Below are 11,140 nucleotides of genomic sequence, written 5' to 3'. Positions count from 1 at the left end.
GCGTCTTATACACCGGTGCGTCTTATATTCCGAAAAATACTGTAATATTATAATACCACCCACAAAACGTAAGAATTTTGTGAAAAGATATCAACTACGTATATGTAGTTTCGAGACGAAACTTAAACCCAGCTTAAACAAAAGAGCACCGACAAAGAGTGTGTATAATCAATTATTACACCGACTTGATTTTAAAAGTGCTCGCTTTTGAATAGCTTGTTCCTGAGGAATGTAGATGGCATTGGAAATATTCAAAGGTTACGGAAAACATCGCATGCGTCTGGCTTCTAGCTTCTCCAAGTAAGGTCAGGAAACATATTACCTCGAACGGTTTAGGCCTCAACAGTATAGATGACATGAGATAATTCTTCTGTGAATTTGCCGTTGCGTATCAGCAGTTTACAGGGTTATCTATCTGTGAACAACCGTACAACTCTGCTATGTAGATATTGGTAGTTACTTGATCACGTTGAAATTACAGCCTGCGGAATTTAACTGTCTGTGTGTGGTGCTCATTATCTCATCACTTTTTAGGAACACTCTCGCTACCAGCGAGTATCACTTCTGTACTTACACAACATCCCTGTCACGTGCTAGCAGAAATACTCACTAAGGTCGAACTTGAATACAGGAAGGCATGGGAGCAAGACTATTTCAGTTTGTTGTTTTCACTTATGGATTTACCAACAATAGTGTGTGGATACTGTTGTGACATTACTTCCATTGTCGATCCAAAGTGGGATTAGATGCACACACATATAAAAAATAATGCATACATTTCTGTCTCTGAAAAGTATTCATGCATTAATCTCCTAAAGAAGTATGTATATAAAGTAATAAAATAAGCAAAAAACTCGTAAGATTAAAAGTATAAAAAATTAAACAGGACTATTATAACAGTATAACACTGAAAAGTTGTTTTCGACGAGAAAGCATGAAAACGTTATTGAAATAAAAAGTAGTTTAAACATTTCAGTAAAAGTGAGTGCAGTGTGCTTTACCTCTAACAATATATTGTAGACTATATCATTTCACGAAAAGGGGCTGAAAGCCGCCTAGAGGGGTCACCTGTTATAATCACTCGCACCACAATACAGTGGTGTGTTGTCTGTCAGTCAGTCAGTAGACGCCCCTCCAGTGGCACGGCGATATGTCTGCGGACTTACAACGCTAGAAACCGGGTTTCGAAACCCGTGGTGGGCAGAGCACAGATAGCCCATTGTGTGGCTTTATGCATAACTACAAACAAATAGTCAGTAGACACTAAAATGACGTCACATAAAAAACGCTTAACGTCGTGACGTAATTAAAACAATCACAAGCCACAAATCACGAGAAGAATTGTGCAGTCTGTAGGCTACAACACAGCATGACATATGAACTTCAAAACAAGAAATAGAATTATTGGTTACTGTTAATTTTAGTTTTATTTACTTTTGAAACAGAATACTTTCGGGGACCCTGCGGAATTACATTTAGTTTTGCTTACAACTTACAAGTCGTGTGTTGTGTTATGTTTAAGCATTAACAATAACTTGTAAACTGTCATTTTAACCTATAGCTTATAAGTCATACATTGTATTATATTCAAGTATTATGCAGGAAACAGTGAGTATATAACCTTGAGTTTGAGTCATAGATTGTGTGGTTTTTCAAACTATAATTTATATTGATTGAAATATATTTCATCGATGTAGTTGAACTTGGTTGGTTTTACAAATATTATTGTGTTAGATCATTTGTTTCAATAAGACAAAACTTTGTAGACGGCTGGTTTTGTGGATAGCATGGTTGTTTCAAAAAGGCGTGGATTTTTCCATACACTAAACTATTATAATATTGTTACGTCTGTGTTCGTTTGATAATTTTCCGTAGAAATTCTTTCCGAGAACTTCAGCGATACAAGTCTTTCTTAAATAAAACTAGTTTATTCTTTCTCAATTCAACTTTGCAATACACTTAATTTCCACAGTCAATTTAACTTAACACACGCTATAATTCGCAACGATTCACGCACTTTATTTACGGTCACTACCGCTCACTTGACTCGATTAACTGTGTCTATTATCTTCAATCTCTCTATCTGCAACTCCAGTTCCGATTAATCCCCTCCCGCTTTGATTGTCGGACTTATATATATTAGAATACAGCAAGTCTGGCAAACACTCGAGCCTTCACGAACCTTCTAGATACTCATTACGTGTTACCAGAGTCACGTGACTTCCGCTGCGTAACAATATGTATGTAAATTTGATTTTTCTTGAAGCGATTTGAATAAGCCACTTTTACATTCTACATTCCACCATCTAAACGCCTTTATTGATTGTTGGTGCTACCATATGCCTTAAAGATACTTTGAGATAGAATTTAAGGGGAAGTTTTTGTTGATTCCGCAATCACTCTTCATTGACAACTACACTAACTATAATTATGCTGCGGATTAGGTAGAAAAGAAACTTAAATTACGTATTTAATCGATGCGCAGAGTTCATGATCACACAATCTATATCTAAAATACAAATACACTTTGCAACCATAGCTCATCGCCACATAAACTATCTTGATTTTATCATAATTTCATATAGTCCTAAGCCTAACAAATTATCAAACCTCATAAAATTTTGATTTTTGCCATACATTTAAGATCAGATGTTGTTTTTCGAAATCCGTCAAATATGATGTCGAGTATTTATATAATACATACAATACTTTTCTCGCACAAGCGAACCGATCACAAACTTTATTTCTGCACTTGAAGCTAGTGACTAGATATATTAGCTATAATATCTCAGCTGCGACGATAAGAAACCCCATCGGCTCATCATGCTAGTCTATGTAAGCATTCGAGTTGAACATTATTAGAATATAATACGATGCGATTCCTCATTGGTGTAAGAGCGACGTCGCGTGCATTGTGTTTCGTGATTGGCTCGCAATGCGTCTCTACGGTATGTTTAAAAAAGGAAAGGCGGTCATCCAGATATTGTGGCTGTCATGTACGAAACAGATTTATCACATGCTTATACACGTCAGTCAGGCTCAGCTTGAGAGCTTGACAACACGCGTTTCGAGACTGTCACAGGTTATTTGAACGTCTGCTTCTTGTCAGTGTCCACTTGCCAGTATTTCAGAACAAGAAAACCGACATCGGGCCTTCAATTTCTGGACCAAGCAATAAGATGTCTCCAATTCCAGCGATGTCCGACGACCAGACAGCCATTTCTCCAAATAGATCTCCGGCGGCGGAATTGTCTCCTATCTCTTACCCTAATTTGCTCAATTATCCAGGTCTGCCATCAGTTGGCCAACAAACTCTCGAAAAGCCAGTATTTTCATTTTCATCAATTCAGTCAATCACTTCTTTTCTTACGCAAAATGTACCGACTTACGAGCAACAAGTAATATTTCCTTTAAAAACAAATTCTTCTACTTCACCCAACGGTCTCTGTCACGACCGTCCGCGAACTCAGCGCAAACGACGTCTCAGTAATCGCGAAGATAGGGACAGGGGTAAACTTTGCGAGCCGTCAAAAGCGAGAAAACGTGAATGTCAGAGTTTTGAGGAGATGCAGAATCAACGAGTGCTTGCTAACGTGCGAGAGAGACAGCGGACACAGAATCTCAATGAAGCTTTTGCCGCTTTACGAAAGATCATCCCTACTCTGCCGTCGGACAAACTCAGCAAGATCCAGACTTTGAAATTGGCCACTCGCTACATTGATTTCTTGTACCAAGTTCTCAAAGAAGACGAGCACGATGTCAAGTTGACCAGCTCATGCAGTTACGTAGCCCACGAGCGACTAAGCTATGCCTTTTCAGTTTGGAGGATGGAAGGAGCTTGGTCGGAACACTGATATGTGATAGTCACAGGTAAGTGAGTTACTGTATGCATATTAACTATACGTTAATGTCAACGTAGTATTTCGATAAAGGTGTGAGTAGGCTGTCCCCAAAACATGAGGTCATCAGTGTTAAAATCTAAACAAACTAAACTACTTAAAATAATAAAATCCGTTCCCTTACTTTCAAAATAAATACGTTCGTCTTTCTTCAAGAATGATCTTTCAGCTTTAATAATTATTGTCCCCGGATGGGCGAACGATAAGTTTCTGGATTTATAATGCAAAAATCTGGTGTTCGATTTCCCGCCAGAGTGCATATAATCTATTGAGTAGTATTGCACTAAGAAAGTGACAACAAGAATAATATTTATTAAGTATAAATTAGAGATAGATCACGGTATCTAAGAGACCTCTTCTGTCGTTATAAAAATTCAATTAATAAACAACTGTCAAAAATTAAAGACTTCCACCGTTTACAGTGAATACCTCTGCAATACAGGAAAACATTCTGGAAAGGTTTTCAATTTGTTCTTGTTTGTTTTTTAATTTTGCACAAAGCTACTCGAGGTCTGTCTGTGCTAGCAGTCCTTAATTTTGAAGAGACAGACTAGAAGGAAGGCGGCTAGTCAACATTACTCACCGCCAACGCTTTACCAACGAATAGTGAGACGCCACACAGCTGAAAAGGCGATCATGTTCGGGCACGGGATTTGAACTCGCGACCCTCAAATTGCTAGTCGAGTAACCCTAACCACCAGGCTATGCTAGATCTTCAGTTCGTTTTATAAAAATGGTTCTAACTAAAGATATTTCACAGTTATAATTTCATTAAAATTTCTGGTTTATTGAAAGAATGCAAATGATAAACTGAATTATTAAGTTTGGGCTCTTTGTCATCTGGAACGTTGAAACTAATGTTAAACAATGCTAATTTACTGAAAGGAAGTTAAGAATTAAATGAGAAATAGTTAGTCTCAATATGAAAGCGTTTTACTTATCATAACATAAGCTCATATAGTTCAAAATTTGATTAATACTTATGGGCAAAAATTGTGTATCTACATTTTCTATATATTTGTTATACTTTTATTATATTGTTAGCATATTTCATGTCATCAATAAATATTACTTGACTAAATAAACAGCTGGAAGCATAGTGTAAACTTTATCAAGAATGTAAAGTGACCTCTCACGAGCAATAAAGAAACTACAGATAGATTTTGACTAAATTAAATTAAAGACATCTTTCCTAATATATTTAGCGATAATAAGGGTTACGATCCGCTAGTTCACATTTTATTTTATTTGACACGTATATTGTAACAAGTGCTAAATTAGGGTACAATTAAGCACATGTAATGTCAAATGCCTCGTGGGAACAAAACGATCGATAAATGGCATTATGTGCACCCAAATCTTGGGTGCAGACAATAAAAAGCAGTATAGTAATTTAAAGGCTATAAAGTAAGAAAGAATATGTAAATAAAGTACTCCTCTTTATTATCGTAAATATGTTTGGACAGTTTTACATTACCGGCTATCAGTGCTAATAGACTACATTATGAAATTACCGAGAACAAACTATCCCACACGGCTAGTGTTAACGAAATAGGTCTGTCATGGAACTTCTGTGTGTTTCTTCAGTGCAAAAATGCACACGGTAATATCCGCGCTGGGATAGGACCTCGAGTTCTGGAGTTATTAGCCATGGAAGCTTTTGAAATTGATATGTCATGCTGTGTTGTAGCCTACAGAGTGTATAATTCTTGTCGTGATTCATGGCATGCGCACGTTTCACTGACGTCACAACAGTACAAACTGCAACGTTAAGTGTCCCTTATGTGACATAATTTTAGTGTCTACTGACTAACTGATAGACAACACACTATTGTAAAGTGGTTAAAATAGGTGACCCCTCCAGGCGTCGTTTGGCCCCCTTTCGGGTTGATTTTTAGTTTTGATCTAGGGTAGTAACTTGCGTTGTCTGGAAGGTAATATTAATTAATATAAGACATTTGCATATGATTGATATTATAGCTTGTTTGTTTGTTTCGAATTTCGCGCAAAGCTGTACGAGAGCTATCTGCGCTAGCCGTCCCTAATTTACAATGTAAGACAAGAGGGAAGGCAGCTAGTCATCACCACCCACTGCCAACTCTTGGGCTACTCTTTTACCAACAAATAGTGGGATTGACCGTCACATTATAACGCCCCTACGGCTGAAAGGGTGAGCATGTTTGGTGAGATGGGGATTCGAATCCGCGACCCGCAGATTGCGAGTCGAGATATTATAGAATTCGGTCGGCATAACGAAGCCACGATCTCGTCTATTCATCAGCTAGTGGACGTTTAAGTTATTGTTTTTGTTAGTACTAGATCTGGAACAATACGTGTTGTTGTATCACTTGCAATCTGAATCACTGGCTCTCTTGGCGTGCCGGACTGTGGATCCGTTACAACCATGAAAAAAATCATGTTCTGCACTTTGGAGATGTGAGTGTGTTATAAGAGTGACAGTCAAGTTTCACTATTCAATTGGAGTAGCCTAAGAGTTGGCGGTGGGTGGTGTTGATTAGCGGTCTTCCCTCTATCTGTCACTTCAAAATTAGACACGGCCAGCGCAAATAGCTCTGGAGTAGCTTTGGGCCAAGTTCAACAAAACAACTTCTTCTCCCAGCATTCATCTAGTGATAGCCTATGGTATATTAAGGGTTGTTTGTATCATGAAACTAGAATGTTCTAATATCCGTTAGTTGATAGGTAATAAAAAGCCTGTTTGTATCATACAAATTGGATAATCTTCTTACATGCTATACATTAATGGATTCAAACAATTGAATTTTTTTCCAGCGATTAGATAAAGATTGAGTACCTTATACTAAAACGAATTTGGAGCCCCACTACTTCGTTACAGTCCATGTCTCCAATTCTGGTCATGCCCTACCTGACGACGATGCATCTTGCCAATAGCCCTGCAGCGTAGTTTACATTGCAAAAGGCCCCGTCGTACGGCTGTCATGTCTAAAGCATGCTTCTCTCTCTGCGGGCTTTCCATAAGTCATTTATTATAGGTAGAGGGCAGTTTTCTAGTGCCCATTTCAGTAGTCCGATTACACAGAAATTGTTAAGCACTGTGTCTGGCGATTTGATCGGTATGTCTTCGTATGGAATAACATGAATATTCGTTTCATTCTCCAGCTGCTTGAGGTATGCAGTGATTGAACAAATATGTTATGGAAGTGATTTGTGTACACGTAACCTGTGGTGATGATTCCAGATGTATATCTTTCTTGATTACGTTGCGTACTGTTTTCTGAGGCGTGGGAACGGCTTTTGCTACTTGTGTTCATGGATCCTCACTTGTTACAAGACGCCGAACTTTGCTTAACACGGCTGGGGTATAACTTGTTCTAGGTTTCTTCTTTGATGATCCTGGGTCCCTAAATTGATTCATATTCTCTTGATTACTAACGCATGCCTCCCAGTGGCACAGCGGTATGTCTGCGGACTTACAACGCTAGAAACCGGGTTTCGATCCCCGTGGTGGGCAGAGCACAGATAGTCCATTGTGTAGCTTTGTGCACAATTTCAAACAAACTAACGCCATTAAATTCAAGGAATATCCCCCCTGTCTTGTTAATTCTAAATATCCAATTTGAACATATCTTTGAGTCTAAGTATAATAATAATTTGCTTTGGAAAGGGCTATTACATACCTTTCCCAAAAGCGATCAATTTTCGATGACGAAAGAATGTCAAAGCGTAATTCTGATCCATTCCGCTCCACCACCACTTTGCATAAGCTGTTATCCGCACGTGATTGGCTGACTTGCACATTCAAAATCGTTTTAATATTAGTATCTATATAACGTACCCAACCCTCTGTAGATTGAAAGTATGACGTATAGTATGGTTTACCAACAGTATTTGTCCTAATGCTGTGATGACGGGAAAGTGATCTTTATAACAGCGTACGAACCATCGATAGCTTCAAAAGTGTTAGTGAAAGATCACAAAACAAAAACAAAGAACAACATGTACACACATACATTTATACACTGTTATACACACACATTATACATTTCACGTCTGTCACTTGCCGTAAAATAAATGCGTACATACGTAACAGTTGCTGTGCTACCTAATTCTTTGCACCTGTCAGTCTAATGAAGGATTTAACAAACGGTATGACAAGTTGAATTTAAGATTCTGTCAGCTGTTTGAAATTCATTACGATCCTTATGTTGTTCAGTTTTTTAATGATTAACTTCAAGGTGACTTAATCATCACGTGAACTGAGTTATCTTGTCTATATAAAAATCAGTGAAAGAAAGACTTAGCATAATTATCTTAACTAACTTTCAGAACAATAATTTACCCTATACATAATTTACCCAATAATTTAAACTACCTGGCACGCCTCTAACATCAGACTTTTAAACAACATTTTAAATTATCATCTTACATTATTACATGGAAAGGCTTATTTTCTCAGTTGCAAGTAGAATAAACACAGTAAAAACCAGTAAAGTTATCGTGTTCAATTTAACATATCTGCCTGGGATTCGGGCAGGAAACGTGGAACACTTACAAAAAGTGTCTTGTAATGCAACACCATATGACGTCATTACCACAGTGAAGGTAGGGTAAGCAACGTACTACTGGAATGCTGTTTTGGCGGTAACAACCTCCTACAGGCGGTGATGCATGGTAACGGCAGATCGCCAGTCTGTATGAAGACCAACTTGGTCAAACATGGGATTAACGTAAGGCTAAGAGATAAATAAGCATTTGTCAAGTTTGTACACATTTTAATTTTCAAGATTTTTACAGTTATAGCAAGAGTTCATAATAACATCTACTAAATATATTTGTTGGTTATTCAAAACAGTTCATATTTCTTACACCTAACAAAAGTATTTACGTAAAGTTTTCATGTTAGTTTGGTTTGTTTTGAATTTCGCGCAAAGCTACTCAAGAGCTAATGATGCGCTAGCTGTCCTCAGTTTAGCAGTGCTAGGTTAGAAAGAAGGCAGCTAGTCAACATTACACACTGCCAACTCTTGGGCTACTCTTTTACTAATGAATTGTGGGATTGACCGTTGCACTATAACGCTTTCTCGGCTGAAATGGCGAGCATGTTCGGTGACAGGGATTCGAGCCCGTGATTCTCAGATTGTGAGTCGAGCGCCATGCTAGGCCCCATCTTTCATGCCATTTTACAGTAAATCCTCTGAGCGTTGCTTTTTTTCATCATTATTGATTTGAAATCCTCAATGATCAATTAAGAATATGAAAAAACAAAATCCTTTTGAAGTCTGAATGAATTTTATCTTGAGTCTAATGGATTTCAATGCTTCGCCAGATTTTGGTGTTTAAACTGTAACTTTAAAAGTGTGGATTTGTTTTAATCAATGACGAAATTAAAGTAAGCCTTTTTTTTTGGAGAAGCGTGACGATTTCTCTAGGAAGTATGTGCAAGTATAAACTGATTTTTTTTTTTTTACGAACAGGATAGGTGTGACAAAATAAAGTATAATACGAAGAACGTCTCGTATGTGTAGTTTGGTGAGTGTTTTCCACGACTGTGACGAAAAACAGAGATGTTTTCCTTTTCTGTCATTTTTTACAGATTTTTTTTAAGTTTCATACATATATATTTGTTAAATGTTGACAATTCGGATTAGTGAGCATGTTTTCCTCTAGTGTGGATTTCAAGATTGATTGATTAGTTTGATGAAAACTTTCAGTGTACGATGTGCATGACCAAAATTTCTTAATAAATATGAAATCAATTATGTGTGGTGACGGGAATGAGTCAGATTTGTTTGACGTCATGATGGTTTGACCAGAAACAGCCCCCACTGCACTACGTAACTTATGTTTGTAGAATGAGATGTATATATTTGTTTGTTGTAACAACAGTTTACAATAAAGACTGCTCTAATAGTTAACTTCTATTTATGAAAAGGTTTTAGTACATAATTATAAAATGTACACATTGTCTCGTTTAGGATAGTCACGTATGTACACAATGAAGTTAACATTGTCTCGTTTAGGATAGTCATGTATGGGGATAAGCTAAAGTGATTTTTAGATGTTTTTAAACAAGCAATGGTTATACAGTTTTGAATTTTATGAACTGTGACATTTCGACTTTTATACTGAGGCCCAGCTTCTTCATGTCGAAGACATTGATTATACTTCAACTTTAAAATGTAATATATATGTACTTTATATTTTCTAAGCTTGAAGATTTAATAGTTTATATTTCATTGCATACTAGTTATATCATTTACCCCAGCTGTGTTTTTATTTTGTTTTTAAAATATTAAGCGCATTCAGTTAAACTTTATTTATACTATACATTTTGCCTTTTTTTTTTTGTAAAGACTTCATTACTTTGCTTTATTCATCTGTGTTTTTAGAATCTGTTAACAATTTTGATACTAAGATATCATGACTGGTTTCCGAATTCTCAATTTACCACTAAAGGGGGAACGAAGGAAGATTTCTTTGTAAATATTTATATAAAGTAGAATCGTTAATCGTTACCTCGCAGAACTTTGTTTTCGTTTTTATTTACTCATTTTTTGCCCAAGTTGTCTTTTTTAGCATGTTATATATTCAAAATAGCTCACTATGTAATACAGCTAAGAAAAACTGGGATAATTTGTAAATGTTCGTTGACCAACTTTTTTTTTTCTTACGTTTCAGGAACTCGAGGTTATTGCGCCCTAGGTGAACACTGGAATTGTGTATTGTTCCCAGGAGAATTTGTGAGTCCAGAGACAAAAGGGGGCGGAGTTCAAACAAAGCTCCATTTGGCCCACATGTATAGAATTCACATGCCAAAGTTTAAACGGATTTTCAAAACTTAACCAAAGATAAAAAAGTGGCCTTACCATCTTGAAAATCTAAAGACTTTCTTAATAGCTCACCGATAACGCAGGCCTGCGAATTTCAACTTCATAAAAGGTGTTTTGGTTTCAATAACGGATTTTCCATAATTCAGCTATGCAAATTTCGAAAATAATGATTAATCTTTTTCTATCGCGTAACGATTTTTTACAAATAGGGAAGAAAAAAAACTGTTACTTAGATCAAATTATTATTTCGTTTACCACAATGAACATTTTTTATTATGTTTGTTAACGAAAATACAAACAAACTGAAAAAAAGGAAGAACACTGATGTCAAATGAATGTGCATCCTAATTCATCCTGACTGTTTTTGTAAAATCTACGTCTTTTAGTCTCAAAACTACGTGTTGTGGTCTTTCTTTTATGTATTGCGTT

The 11,140-nt window shown here is 36.7% G+C and overlaps 1 protein-coding gene across 1 annotated transcript; it reads left to right on the top strand.

The window, feature by feature from the left end:
- The first annotated feature begins 3,067 nt into the window (after window positions 1-3,067).
- Window positions 3,068-11,134, top strand: LOC106458437 (twist-related protein 2-like). The gene is made up of 2 exons (XM_013917950.2): window positions 3,068-3,870; window positions 10,560-11,134. Exon 1 carries the CDS (start codon window positions 3,180-3,182, stop codon window positions 3,852-3,854), a length of 675 nt encoding a protein of 224 aa, XP_013773404.1. The 5' UTR covers window positions 3,068-3,179; the 3' UTR covers window positions 3,855-3,870; window positions 10,560-11,134.
- Window positions 11,135-11,140: the final 6 nt, after the last annotated feature.

This window comes from Limulus polyphemus, unplaced genomic scaffold (assembly GCF_000517525.1).
Source record: "Limulus polyphemus unplaced genomic scaffold, Limulus_polyphemus-2.1.2 Scaffold464, whole genome shotgun sequence".
In the NCBI taxonomy this organism is placed as follows: Eukaryota; Metazoa; Arthropoda; class Merostomata; order Xiphosura; family Limulidae; genus Limulus; species Limulus polyphemus.
This window is presented reverse-complemented; position numbering and strand designations above follow the sequence as displayed.

What these genes read in the sequence shown, in the direction of transcription:
- LOC106458437 (XM_013917950.2), top strand. Translation starts at nt 3,180, where the DNA reads ATGTCTCCAATTCCAGCGATGTCCGACGACCAGACAGCCATTTCTCCA.